This window comes from Colletotrichum karsti (genome assembly GCF_011947395.1).
Source record: "Colletotrichum karsti strain CkLH20 chromosome Unknown Scaffold6, whole genome shotgun sequence".
NCBI lineage: Eukaryota > Fungi > Ascomycota > Sordariomycetes > Glomerellales > Glomerellaceae > Colletotrichum > Colletotrichum karsti.
In genome coordinates, this window is record NW_024065906.1 from 70655 (window position 1) to 85232 (window position 14578).

Consider the following 14578-nt stretch of genomic DNA (forward strand, 5'->3'; position numbering starts at 1 on the left):
TGTTCAGGACCGCTGCTGCTTCCTTGCTCATTTCAGAAAGTGGAAGAATGCAGTCAGACATGTAAGCCGTCTGGTCGTTCAAGTTACTTGGGTGCGAAACAATCGTGTGGTCGCATTCCGAATGGGCACACAAAGTCTTTCTCGGGAGTCATAGGTATAAGTATTCAAGTCTTCTCACGACAAGAATGATATAGACAGAGCCCAATCTGTCCTCGTCATCCTGTATGCTCAATAGAGGAACTCATTTCGCCTGTTCATCGCGACGTTACCAGTGTCGCGGGAGCAATCATAACGGAAGAGTAGCACCTAAGGCCCCAAACATCTCATCTATCGGAATGGGATGTTCTGTTCCCCTGGTGGCTGAATACATGGGGAACAGGAGAAACACCGAGCGGCACCTGTACATTGGCATCCCCGCCTGCCGTTGCTTGATATGTCCTCAAAAACATATCAATGCCACTTTCTCCTGCTCAGATGGCACCATAGCCGCCGCAGCCGCTTGGACTTTAGATCAACCAACTCGCGGGCTGATGTATGTGTCGCAAGTCTGGATTTAGAGGAGTCTGCTCAAACGCGGTATTTCCCATCTCTGTTCTGACGGACGTCCCCTGCTGAAGAAACACGGCAAAAACCACACGATGACCATGTTTGCAAAATAAATCAACGACAACGACGACGGACGCGGAATGAATGCTTGTATCACATTTACCTGAGGCCATGACTGCGAGAAGTCAATGATCGTCGGGTTCGCCGCCAGAACTATACGCCTCTGTGACGACTTTTCCGATCAGCTAATCCTGTTTTCAAAACAACGGTGTCCAACGGGAAAAGCGAGGAACCAATTTATTCCACGGCGTCTGATCGACCCAGCTCGCGGCTAGGCTTCAAGTACGTTGGGCCCATCATTTGGCTACTATTTAGCGGTGCCTGGCAGGTGCGGGAATGCGCATGAAGGTTTCGAGAAGAATGGTCTCTCATTCAGTTTGATGTGGTCATGCCCAGTCACCTGTTCCTACAGTGACGCAGGCTCTGGATTTGCCCTCGGAGCCTCTCCAACGGAGAAGCGAGGGTTTGAAATCTGGCCCAACTTGATACGGCTGGGTATCGCGTGTGAATACATGAGAAACAAGTAAGACGGGAAATGAAAGCGAGGAGTTGCTGGCGAGTGATGTTTCTGCGCAGCATCTGGGTGTCTTGCGACACACGGAGGGCGAAAGACCGTCAGCTGGCTACCCTATTCTGGATATCGACGTAGGCGGGTTACAGGGGCGTTAGCTGGTTTGTGTAAGGTCAGTCCGTGAAGCTTTTTGCTTTTTAAAGGCTGCCTTCGTGAAAACATCAGAATATACGGAAGAATTGTAGCAAGTCCTCTGGCAGAAAGAAGGAAATAAGGGACACTACGTCCTGTGCGCTTGCTAAGACTCGAAAGCTGTTTGTCCATGAACTTGCAGTTAAGCAGCGGAGACAAATTTAGACAAAGAGGCCCCAGCTCTATCAATTTTCAGTCTGGTTGAAGAACTCAATCAACTTCATGAGGTCTCAAAACAGCATGCAAAGAACAGGAGGGGCCATCAGAAAGCCCCTCTCAACCAACACCAAAAAAAGACCTCACGATCCCCAGCCCACGGCAATTCTCCACAGACCGCAACTGATCAACCCACACGCCAACCCCGAACCCGCCTAGCGCGGTAAGTCAGCTGCAAGCAAGCAAACTCACCCCCCGAGCTTCCCTCTCAGAAAAGCTCCGTGCGCGCGAACTGCCCGGGTCGAAAACGTGATAGAGGGGAATGGAGGGACCCTGTCCTGACCGAGAATGAGAGACAAGTTTCCGGCCGGGTCCCTGATTCTCGCACAGCTTCCCAGCCATCTTATTTCTAGCTAAATCTCTACCAAAAGCTCTCTCACACAAATGTGAACCACACCGCCGAATTATCAAAAACCTATCAGGAATTCTCAATTGCTCTTGCTGCAGTGCGCTGTTCGCCCAACATCCAATTGGCCCTCCACCACGCATCCCAACCCTCGCTACCGATAAAAACCCAAGCTTCCTCGCGAAGGTCCAGACCTGCCCGTGCCGGGCCTCCAGTTAATTCCCCTCCAGTTCACCTCTCAGCATCGAACAACGCAAAAGCACACCGCCCACATTCCAACCTCCATCCGGATTCCCCGTCCACTCAAGACGAGAATCGACAGAGAAAATTATAATTCCCGGCACTAAAGAAAGCCCTGCAAGCACTCGCATCCCGTGCTTTTTCGCTTGCAGTCAATCATCTTCAAGCAAGGGGTCCCCGCTATCGTCCCGACTTGCTGCTTCCCGCTGCATAGTATTGGATTGGAACGAAAAGCTCCATATCGTCAATCAATTCGAACCGTCCAGGCCCTATCTATAGCTTCACGAAACAAGACTGAGGAAGAACCAAAAAACACGTGCTCGAAACCCCAACGTCGCATTCTCCAGCCTCGTACAAGGGTCCCTTTTTTTGTGTGTCCGTAACGGCTTGGTGGATTCCCGCATCTCACCACCCACAACGTCCCTCTCTTTCTCTCGTTCCCCCCCGTCTCTTCTTCCCTGTCTTCTCTTCTTTCCACACTCCTCCTCCTCCTCCTGCCCCCCTCTCACAAACCCTTCCACGAGAGGTTACCCCAGGAAAAGCGTGTACGGAATAGATCTCGCCTCCAATAACCCCCCGCGAACGCTCCACGAGACAGCCCTACGCACCGCACCGTCCCGTCAACCCCTCCAGCCATCTTCCCTGGAGTTACCTCAAGGTAGCGGAACGAACAGCATCATAGAATAGAACACACACAATCCAAGACTAGAAACGCAAGATATACACGCCAGCGAAAATGGGCTTCTTCGACTTCGACACGGGGTCCGTCCTCTCCCACAAGTCCTCCCACTCCCGCCGCCACTCCTCCAAGAAGCACGGCGGCAGCAGCAAGCACCGCTCCCGCTCCCGCTCCTCCACCCGCTCCAAGCGCCACAGCGGCACCCCCAGCATCGCCGCCTCCCTCTTCGGCGGCGACGACTACAAGAAGCACAGCGCCTCGCGTTCTTCCTTCTTCGGCATCCCCAGCGCCTCGCGCTCGTCCGGCTCCTTCTTCGGCCTCGGAGGTATGTCTGTCTCGGGCTCACCTTCCTGTCGTGACCAAGACAACCGTCGTGACACGTTATTACAAGAGACCCCGACTGACACACTGCTACAACGTTCCAGGCCGCTCCCCCTCCTACTACAAACGCTCCCCCCGCGGCGGCTTCGTCCAGAAGACGCTGAAGCAGGTCAAGCGCCTCTGGCGCGACCTCGTCTACTACGCCAAGAAGCACCCCTACAAGGTCCTCGCCCTCGTCATCATGCCCCTCATCACCGGCGGCTTCCTGACGGCCCTCCTCGCCCGCTTCGGCCTGCGCCTGCCCCCCGCCGTCGAGCGCATGATCGGCATCGGCGCGAAGGCCGCCCAGGGCGACAGCGTCGGCCTCGTCGGCGAGGCCGTGCGTATGGCCACCAACGGCCTCGGCGGCAAGCCCGGCTCCGTCAACATCGAGCGCGGGTACGGCGACGGCATGCGGTGGGAGAGGAGGACCGTCGAGAGGGAGGGCGGCGGGTGGGGCGACGGGCTTGTTAACGGGATCGCCAAGATGTTCGTCTGAGGATGAATGACGAAGGGTGAAGGGAGGTTTTTGATTTCGCTGCTTGGGACGGCTATATCCATAACTTGATATTTTTGGGCGTTGGGAATAAGGTTTGAGAAGGGAGAGACGATCCCGGTTCGTCTGGTAATTCCGGGATCGACCCTGACGGGCTTCAGAATTAGATGTGCATGATGCATACGTTTTTTTAGGATAGATCAAGAGATACGACTTTATGACCATTAATCACGGGATGACATTCCAAGCGTTTTTGGTTTGACGGAGCGGTTTTGGAAGGAATTGATTAAGAAATAAGGCTCTATTATGCATACAGGACAGGGGTTGACCTTGGCGACGACAGACATGGTGACGATCACTTCTTCTTTTTCCGGCCCCCGACGGGTTTCCTCTTGGACGGCGACGGATTAGATGACTTCTTGCCCCGCGACGTTTCACGCGCGGGCTCGCGGGTCTCTTCGACCACGATGGCTTCTTTCCTGCCGCGTCTGGTTTGCCGTGCCGGAGCCGGCGCCGGCTGCGGCTGAATCTGCGCGCCGTTCCCGGTGCCGTCGCTAGTGCTCTCCTCGGTGCTCTCCTCGCTGCTGCTGTCTTCGCTGGACTCCTCCTCCTCTTCTGGCGGGGGCGCACGTGACCTGGTCACCCGAGCCGTCGGAGGAACGACAGGAGTGCGTCGCCCGTCCGTTGAGCCCGACACCTTACGTCGGGCCGCAGCGGCGGACTGGGCGCGAGGACCTTCCGTCTGGAATTGGAAGGGGTCGACGCCGGCTCTTGATCTGGACATGGAAGATGTGGAGGAGGACGGCGACCATCCGTCGTCGGTAGGTCCCCGAGATGACGATGGTTTCGGATCCGAGGTGTGGCGCGCCCCGACGTAGGCGTACTGGAAAGGCGAAGAGCCTCTTTCGCGCAGCGCTTGGGAGGGCGGTCGTTGGGATGAAGACGTCCCCGAGCGTTGGCGCGGGCGAGAACCGCTCGGTGGCGGGAAGTAGCCCACTGCGGGCATCGTGTCTCTGGCCTGGGTCTCGGCGAATGTGCCTGGAGACGGGTGGCGTGGCAGGTCGTCCTCGGATGGTAGGGTCGGTCTCCTCATGGGCGCCCCGAACTGCGCCAGCGGGATGGAGACTCTTTGGTCCCTCTCCTTGCGTCGTCTGCGCTCTTGCTTGCGTGCCTCCTTCTCCATGCGCTTCTTGTGTCGGTCAAGAGCCGCCATCTCCTCCTTGTTGAGCTTGACATCCGTTCTGCCGTTTTCCTGGGCGCGGCGGATACGAGCCAATGCTGTCTGCACCAGAGCTTCTTCTCTTTCCATGGGCGACAAATTATCCCAGTCAATATCAAGTTCGTCTCCTGAGGAGTTGTCGTTCTCCTCCTCTTCGCTGTCGTCTTCGCTGCTGTCGTCTTCGTCATCGTCTTCCGATCGATACTCGTAGCCTCTGCGTGAAGCACCCGCCCTGTCACCCAAGTCTGTACCCGTGAAACGAAGCGAGTCGCTGGCAATCCGCTTTCCCCTCGAAACCAAACCAACGCCTTGTATATCCGAGTCGTCCTCTTCTGTTTCTAGCTCCTCGACTCTCTGTCCATCCCCCCAGTACCCCTGTTGCGCTGCTCCCTGATTCCTCCGCCCGCGCCTCGATGGTCTTCCCCATTGGGGCGCAAATTTGGGAGCTCGCGGCCGACCATCTAGACCGCCTCCCCGGAAAAAGCCTCGTCGATAGGCTTGTCCATAAAAGCGGCGTGGCCGAGGATGACCACGCCAGAAGCACCGATGAGCCAGAGCAGCGTCGAGAAGGGAGACGCGAACAGGCCCAAGGGAATAGAGATGACGAGGAGACCGGTCCACAGCTGCGAAGTAGTAGCGCGGAAGTTACCGATCTCGAGGTCACGGCCGTCGAGCCTGCCGATGAGGAACATGCCGGCGACGACGAAGATGATGTCGAACAGCAGCAGCCAGTTGGTGAGCAGGGCGTAGATGCTCAGCATCAGGAAGACGACGGTGTAGTTGCTGGAGAAGTAGGAGAGGTTGTAGTTCCATCGCGACTGGACCTCGCCAAAGTTGGCGGGCTTGGAGATGCGCTTCACGTCGAAGAACTCGCCGACGGGACGCAGGTTGGCGAAGCGGGCACTCAAGCCGCCGGAGCGCATCGAGTTGAAGCGGTCCTGGAGGTTCAGGCGAGACGTCAGGGCGTCGATGGGGATCTGGATGCGAGCCATTGTGTCGGTGGTTTTTGGCGACGAGTACGCGTCGAGAGGGTCTAGGGAGTGATGTCGGAGAGAAAAGAGGTGTCGAGTTGCAAGGGTGCTTTGGTCGCTAGAAAAGACAGTGGTCTATTTAAACGGACGCGCGGGTTAGCTTGGTTGAGGATGCACAGGGTCGATTAATGTGGGAAAAGGTCATGGTTATGAAACATTTGACTGGTTCAGGCCATGTGTCTTTTCAGCTCCATTCCACTTGGAATTAGCTTTTTTTATTTTTTTGTGACGCGAGCACCAGAGCACGTACGTAACCCGGGGCTTGGGCTGCAGGCTGCGGTGCAGGCAGTGACCAGAGGGTGGAAAAGCAGGGTAAGAGAATCTTACCTTGTGGAGGCAGTGACTGATGCCGATGATGATGCCGGTGACGATGTCGTCGGTCGTGATGTGTCGTCGTAGGCTTCGAGGCTCGGGAGTGATACGAGACGGAACTTTCTTCCGCGTTTTCTTTTTTTTAAGATGGATGTCGGGCGGTGGTAATCTCGTCAATCCAGGAGCTCAGGGGTGCTGATGATTTGCGCTAAAAAGGCTCGGCTTCCACACGTCTGGTTGGTGCTGGTGCTGGTGCTGGAGAAAGGGGACCCCCTGTCGCTTGATTTTCGGCGCGGCGGTGAAGTGACAGCGCAGCGCAAGTGAGAAATGGACCTGTCGTTCGGTGAAGAACGGAGACGGCAGATGCGAGTCGGGATGGGTTTCGGTTCGCGGAATGGAAGGTGGAGAGTCCACGTCGGCGGTCGATTGGGGAGGGGAACGGTGAGAATGGAAGGGAAGATATCGGTACAGCCAGCCCGGTAGATGCGGCGAATGTGGGAGGTAAGAAAGGTCCTTGCCAGCTGCCTTTCACCTTCCTCCCCTAGGTCGTCGTAAAATGTTGCCTCGTTCCTCAGAGAGGCCGATATGTTTTTTGGCCTGTGGCCAGTGGTTGTTGGTTCGCCTATTCCAGGCCCGCGACGTTATCTTCCTCCCTTGGAAAATACATTCATCGGGTCAGGTCAGGCATCTCAATACCCCAAACTCGCGGTCGATACGAGAGGGGAAAGAAGATGGACACAGAACGAAGGGCCACGAGACAAAGGAGGGGATATGCGGTAGGTTATCAAGGAAGCGGAGAGAGCTCTGACCGCCCCTCTTGCACGAATGCAGATTTTTCTGTCTATGTGGTGGTGTACGGAAACTGGTTGTGAGATAGCTAGAGCTCTCTCTGCGACCTTAGCTCTATCTAACGTATCTGCCTCACCTTACATCACTATCACTGCCTGGCGTCTCACTCCGGATCACACCCTTCCTTGATTTTTCATTTGATCTTCGGTGCTGGTGCTGTTGCTGCTGCTACCACCACTGCCGCCTCAGACACGGAACGCATTCGGAGAGGATAGCTGGACGGAAGCTGGAGTCGGGGCGGGCAACGTAGGTATTAGATTGGAATGGAGGCGATAGGATAAGACGTCAGTTTGGCTGGGGCTTTCATGCATGACGCTGGCAAGTGAGAGCCGGCCAAGTCGACTCGAGGCTGCCGACAGCTTCCACACCGCATATGTGAGTTGTATGCGGATATCTGGACAAACTTACGAAGCCGTACGGGACCCCGACGCAGCAATGGATTCTTGGTTTATGGGGTCCGGAGGCGGTGGGAGAGGTTGGACGGCGCCTAAGCTGTGAGAGCAAACTAAGCGAATGGTGAGATCCTTGGATGCAGAAGAGAGCCAATAAATGGCTAGCAGTACCTAACATGAATGGGTGAAAGCCCAAGCGGTATTCCAGGGAAAGTCCTGGATGAGCAGCCATCAGCTTTCGGTAAAAAGTGAGGAAGCTAGTTAGCTAGTCTAGCTAGCTGATCGTGACATGACGCCAATGGAAATGGTGGAATGGGAAAAATGAGTGCGTGCCATCTCGGCCCAACTTGAATCGCCTCGCAGATGAATGTGAGTGAAGATTGATCATTTCACATGCAGTCGCTTATGATGTGCCTTCTGTTCTGGGAATTGTAAGAGTCGAACCAACAGCATCAGCATCGGTGACCAAAAGCCGCGAGTCGAAACTTCCGATGTTGGTGACAAATTGGCAGATGCCAGGTGGGGAAGGAGGAACCTCAGGAAACAGCTTCTGCCAAGACCGCGTCTGTCCGGGGCACTTTGCACTTTCTAGAATGGAAGCAGCATCTGCCATCTGCCATCTGGTCAAGTTGGTATCCGGCTCGCGTGCCTCCTGCTCCTGCCATCTGTTGTTTTTGCTATTGTCATCCAATGCCTTCCATTGCCTCTCAAGGCAGGCATATCTATCCCGTCTCATTGTGGAAGCTGCAAACGGTGCGCGGTGCAGGAGCAATGCAAGAGTGGTTGCCCTCGGCTACCTTCCCGTCGGACATTTTCGTGGGAAGATGGAAAAGTCCTGCCCGAAAACAATATGCAAAATGCAATAAGATAAAAAGTGAAATAAAGTAAAAAGCAAAATGTAACTCCTCCCGCTTTTCCTCGCCAATCACGCATCGAAACACAACAAGCCACGATGATTCTCACCCATCGGGCCCTTCCCGTCTCTCTCTTGCTTGCTTTTTCCCTTACCGTCTCTCTTGCTTCCAATCCGTCAGACGCTGTTTCGTCTTGCCGCTTTTCGACCATTCCACGGCGGTCGATTTCCATCAAAACGAAGACCAACTACATGAATACCACTGACCGTCACCTCCGGCTGCAAGTTGCAACGATACAGCACACCATGAAGTTCCGGTTCGAACCAACGGACGGCATCACGGCCCCACACACTCCACACATTATTGCTGGACTCTGGAGCCCTGATCAATGATCAATGATGATCTCGCGGCTACCATCATACCTGGTCCAGTCGGTTAGGTTCGCCCTGAAGCCGCCAGGGACAAGTGTTCCTTGGGCCTTGACTCAGAATTCCGACGACCCACGCCTGCTGTTGGTGTTGGCCGTGAATCCCCTTGAGCAGTTCGCAGCTTCCACCTCACACCTCGCACCAAGAAACAATCTTCGGGCTCCGGCTTCTGCTTCCCTGTCCGATGATGGACGATGGATGTTTCCCCAAGTAATATTGCCTTGCATGGTTCTTTCTCTCGATGGATTGCTGACAATGCATATTTCCCAACGTCCCCGTACTGCATAGTACTCGCACGCTACCTTACGGATAGGGATCCTTTCCCATATTCCCTGTCCTTACACCAACCGAACAATCCATCCATGAAACTTCCATCCCGTATCCGTGCAATATTGCAACCAACGTCATCTCCCGCTGCTGCCCATCACCATATTTTTTTTTCTCCCCTTCTCGCGCTCGTTCCAACGTGAGGTATCCGTACTGACACCCTGCCTTACCATTATCAAACGTGCTCAACACAACATTCGACATACGAGCCAATGTTCCCTCAAAGTTCAAATAGACCCAGCGGTCATGTACGCCTCACAGCACACATATCGGGATGGACAACGCCCGTCCCCCAATCCTTGCCGCTTCCCCCCTCCCTTCCCTCCGATCTCAATCCCTCCGCTCCAGAATTCGTCTGCTAGGTCATCAGCAACGGGGCAACTTTTCTATTCTCATCTCAGCACGTACAGCACATCATACAGCCGAGACAGGGTCCCGTCCGGTCCAAACGAGCCACCCAGCGATCTCGAGAGACACTCGCTCGCATAAAACCAGCAAACCGGACCAGGCGCGCTACCCTACCACCTATCTCACCTCACCTTACATGCCGTGTTTGCTGCTTGCTACCTGCTTCGCTTCAGCAGCCTTCTATTAGCACGCATAGTAGATCTGCTACAGCCTACTGCTGCTGCTGCTGCTGCCGCTGCCGCTGCAGCTTCTACTCTCTCAATCACATCTCATCCCTCACTCCGCCAAGTCATTCGGAGAGGAGCCACACCCAGACATCCTGACACCCCCCTACCACTCTCACCCCCGGGACCGAAAAGCACTCCCCTCCTGTCCTGCTCAAGGCCGAACTGGGCTTGCCGTCCTTCCCCGGGATTGGACAAACAGCACGAACCCCGCCACCCTCACCAGATGTGTTGCTACGAACAGGAATACGTACCATGTCCTCTTGTGGTTGAGGTGAGCGTCTTTTTGCGACAGCTGCAGCACTGCGTAAAAGCTGCTGTTGGTGTGTGTTGCTGTTCATGCTGCTGCTCCTTCTCCTGCTTCTGCTGCTACGAGCTAACGCAAGGATACATCTCGCAGATACCCTTACCCTTAACCCTTATTTGAAAGACAACTAGGGGCCGAGATACCTGGCTGTTCTGTCTCCCGTACATAAAGTACCTTTCTCACTATCCGTATCCATACCTCTCCATTCGCTTCAACGACCAACGGCATCAACATCCATCGGCACCCAGGCATATTCGAGTCGGTCGCGACTCGCAACAAGCGAAAGTACAGTCCTGCATGTGCCGTACGTACGGGCGCAGGACCTGAGCCTGAACCTGAACCGGAACCTGGACCTGGACCGATTGCTCTCTTCGTTCTTTCGTTCGTTCGTCGTCACGGCGCGGTTGCTATCCCCGGCCAAGGTTGTTGGTACGGACACTCACTCGACCTGACTGGTCGCTCGGCTCAGTTGGTTTGCTGCCCTGGGTGGGAGAAAAGCAATAATTATCTCTCCTGGTGCCAAAGGAACGACAAACAACCGACAGCCAAAAGGGTCTTCCGCTTTTTTCGCAAACATACTTTTCTGTCCTATCCCATTTCTTTCCTTTCCTATCCGCTGGGGACCGCTATGAAATGATCCTTCATCCCACTTCTCTACATCTCCATCCATCTTGTCTACGGCTGTGTGCGCCTTCAATATCAACTTCAATCTCATGACCTCTGGATAGACAACCTTGGTCTTGCTTGACAGACAGGACGACACGGGAGGAGACGACCCAGATCGATTCGATATACTGATTTCACGCCCGACCGTCATTTTACATACGTTGCGCAATGCCAGTGGCCAAACGTCAAGGTTGGTTCTTGCGATCTTTTTTTCCTGGCTGGAGCGATTGATTTTATTGATTTTGCCGACTATTTTCCCGCAATTTTCTCATTCCTATTGGACACCCACATGCGTACTGCGATACGAGCGTGGATTCGCAGCCCGAGGCCCGAGAGAAAGGACAGATTCGCGCTCTGGGGAAGAGAGACAGACGCTGATTAAATCCCAAAAGAAGAAAGCCCAATCATCATGGCCCCTCCAACGGCCGCAAAACGATCGCATGCTGCCATCAGCAAAGGCGGCCAAAACAAAATTGAATCGCCACAACAATGGTGAGTTCATCCATTGGAACCCTTCTCTCCGTGATTTGGTTTCCACTTCACGGAGACGAGTCCTGCTGCGACGTCACGAGAATCGCTGCTAACACGTCGCCCAAGGACCGAACCTATCATGTCCATCGAGGCTTTTGACTGTTCCAAGTACGACTATATGCCAGACGAGAGCGGCGGCTTTTGGCAGCTGCAACCAGATTATGCTACGGAGGAGCTACCTCGGACGATACCTCGCATCGCTACGAGCATGTCACCCAATCTCAAGACGCAGGACATCGCATTTCCTTGCCTCGTAGGGCCTTGCCAAGCACCGCCCTTTCAACGCGAAGCCGACCTTGAACGGCATTACAAGCAAGTACATGGCGACAATCAGACTCAACCATCACCAGCTCTGTCATTGAAGGACAGCACACCCGCAACAAGTGTCAGCAACCCGAGTCCGAAGGTGACCACCAAGGGCAAACCCGCCGCCAAGGCAAATTCCAAAGCAGCGGGCGGAGGAAACCGCAATAACAGCGTCGCCGGCGCCAGCGGCAAGAAGGATGACGACATTTTCAGCTGCGACTATCTATCCTGTAACCGCAAAAACGAGCCCTTCAGTCGAAAAGACCGGCTGCGAATCCACTACGTCGATGTGCACAAGGAGGATGTCAACAAGAAGGGCGGCGACATCACGGAGGACTGGCTGCAGACGCGCAAGGCGTACCCGGCCTGGTGGCGCTGCACAAAGTGCCTATCGAGAGTAAAGGTGGAGGACAACGGATGGGAGTGTCCCAAGGACGGCACCAAGTGCGAGGACAAGCGCCGCGAGTTCCGCAAAAAGCTTCAGAACATGTGAGGCTCTTTATGCGCCCTTTGCAGCGGCGGGGTCGCATCGGTCGGCTGAAGGTCTGGGATATCAAAATCGGAGTTTTTATCGCATAAAAAGTTGTCTCCTGCGGGATGACGGAGAGGCGTCGCGTGTGTTTTTTTCATGGCCGACTCTACAGGTCCGACTTGATTCATCGTCATCAGTCTATTTCATTTGGCTCGGGGCTGCTATCAACGGTTGGGGAAATGGCATTTGGGGGTTTTATTCTCTTCATCTTCTTTCTCTTCCTCCTTCCGCAAGGACGCTCGTTGGCATCGTCGTTGCGTCTACGTTTTGTTTTTACTAAGGTATTTATTGTTTTCTGGATCTTCTTTTTTTTCTTTTCGGGTGGACGATATCTTATGGCCTTGGCGGCCTTTTTAGAAATGATGACACGATTAGGACTTTTGTGGTTTCTCCTTGATGATGCGAACGCGAGGGGTCTTACGTGCGTCCAAGACTGGGAGTTCCCCTCGACAGTTCTCACCTCGACGTCTCGAATATCTCACCGGGCCCACCGAGCCTACCGAAGCGAAGCCGACCGAGGATTCCGCGCCCATCAATCATCGAAATTGCTCACCGACCGGTCCGAGGTCCGACACTCGTCGCGACGGCCAAAAAGACACGATTACCGTTCCCGCCGAAGAATTCCTGCAACCCTCGACGCTCCTCCGCGGCGTTTTTTTCTTTGTCTACCTACGCCAAAATATCCCTCCCCATCAGAGATCCTTCTAAGAACAGGTGGTCTGATTTACCGGGCGACGCGGTGTGGTGGTGGTGGTTGTGGTGCACTTGGATGCTGGATGCTGGTGCTCCCAGCTCAGCCTCCAAATCTGCGCGGTATCCATCCTCTTGCAGATGCCACGCAGCCCGTGATTGGCGAGCTCGCTGCAACCCACCCTCTCACGCACACTTGCACATCCCGGAAGGGTCCTCCCCGGGCAAGGGGGGCGAGGAAAGGCAGGGTAATCACGGCCGCGGTATATCCACCCACCACCGCAACCTTTTAGCACCCCTTCCCTCCTCCGCCCGCGTGGCATGCAACCATTGCGGGAGGGGGGACCACGGCCGAATCGCCCGGGGGGGGTTTGGTGAGAGGGGGGATCCGAGATACCGATCGTCTTTTTTGATCGGGGGTGTCGGTTTCAATTGATTCTGGTATTCGACGCGAGGGAGAGTGAGGTTTGTTTGTGGTTTTTTGTTTGTTTGGTGACTTATTAGGTGATTCGAGGGAGAAGAAGAAAGAGGTCAACTGGTACGGCCTTGGGATGCGACGATTGATGGGGATTGTGTTAAAAGAGATGATTCCCATTTACTGATACCCATTCTGAACAGTTGAAATAGCATTTCTTTCGAGGAAGGGTTTTGTTGTAATGTTTGCGACAGCGGCGATGCAAACACTCAGCTCCTCCTCTCCCGACTCCAACGAGTTTCTTGGAACTCGTCTGCTTTGCCTGGACGAAAGGGGCCCTCCCTCGCCCACGATATCATTGACCAGCCGCCGGTTGAAACTCGAACCAACGTCATCTCGGCAGCTTTGCGCGCGTGCGCGTGAAAGGACGTTCTCCGCGGAAGTGACGGCCCTTTCAGACGGAGCCTCGAGCGCGCGATGACCGAGTCGTGTTTTGTTTTCAAAGGGTAATCAAGTTTTGTCGAGGTTTCTGTGTTCCATGTCCTGAGGAACGAAAGTGCGTGGGCTTGTGTGTGGGTTGAATTGTATGAGGAGATCGCAGAAGACGAAATCGGTATGCGGTCTGTTGCCCGTGGCGGATCAAGGGACTTCTCTTTCAACCACAGGGTAAGCGTATGTCCGCGGAAGATGTTTTTTCTTCTCGTAGCTTTGGGATATCATGTCGCTGCCGCTGTCTTGCTCGGCAACGGGGAAGAGATGAGTACTAAGGATTTTGTCTGTTGATATTGGGCTTGGGTAGTTCGAATTCTGCTCCGAAGCCCACCTCCACCAAGCATAGCCAGCGTGGAGGGGGCTTTGTCCCGAGCTGCCGAGAAAGAGTGACAATCCCAATGAGACCGAGCTCAGTTCCGATATTGACGCTCGCGAGCATCCGCGCTGGTAAGTGAGTTCTCGTGATGCCCCCCGTTCGGAGAGTAGTGCTTGGTGAGGTTGTATGTGCTCGCCCTACAGGGGGCGCGCTTTCTAGCAGTGAACAAGGCAACAGTGTTTAAGTCACATTCGCCATGTCACAGTCGGTAGCCATGAGGCCAAGAAGACATCTCATCTTCATCGTATCGGCTGGTGGAGTTATGTATCAGAAGTTGCAGCAACATTCTCGGGACATTGTTTGTCGTTCGTGGTTGTTCGCAATGAGTTCCGTTCTGGGGTTCATCGTTTTTGGAGTGGCAACTCCGTCGGGACAAGTCGAGGGGTATAAGAAGCCCGGCTCCCGCGTTCGTTGGGAAATTCAGGGCAGATCTCCGTAAGAGCAGTGTACCTTTCTCAGCTTCTTTTTGTCCAGTATGAGGAGCCCCCCTCGAGTTACTTGCAAGTTTCGATCCGACAAGTCAGCAAGTGTCCTGGGCGTTGTTGTGCTTTAAAGGGCACCAAGGGGTAGATG

General features: G+C 54.6%; 3 protein-coding genes across 3 annotated transcripts; 2 read left to right on the forward strand and 1 right to left on the reverse strand.

Annotated features, from left to right (window-relative positions):
- Positions 1–2847: 2847 nt before the first annotated feature.
- Positions 2848–3649, forward strand: CkaCkLH20_02489 (uncharacterized protein; the record flags this gene model as incomplete). Its single annotated transcript, XM_038885208.1, has 2 exons — positions 2848–3115; positions 3216–3649. The coding sequence occupies 2 exons, from the start codon at positions 2848–2850 to the stop codon at positions 3647–3649; spliced, it is 702 nt and encodes a 233-aa protein (XP_038749139.1).
- A 352-nt stretch (positions 3650–4001) lies between these two features.
- Positions 4002–5857, reverse strand: CkaCkLH20_02490 (uncharacterized protein; the record flags this gene model as incomplete). Its single annotated transcript, XM_038885209.1, has 2 exons — positions 4002–5219; positions 5333–5857. 2 exons carry the CDS (start codon positions 5855–5857, stop codon positions 4002–4004), a joined length of 1743 nt encoding a protein of 580 aa, XP_038749140.1.
- Positions 5858–11072: 5215 nt separating this feature from the next.
- Positions 11073–11993, forward strand: CkaCkLH20_02491 (uncharacterized protein; the record flags this gene model as incomplete). Its single annotated transcript, XM_038885210.1, has 2 exons — positions 11073–11155; positions 11261–11993. 2 exons carry the CDS (start codon positions 11073–11075, stop codon positions 11991–11993), a joined length of 816 nt encoding a protein of 271 aa, XP_038749141.1.
- Positions 11994–14578: the final 2585 nt, after the last annotated feature.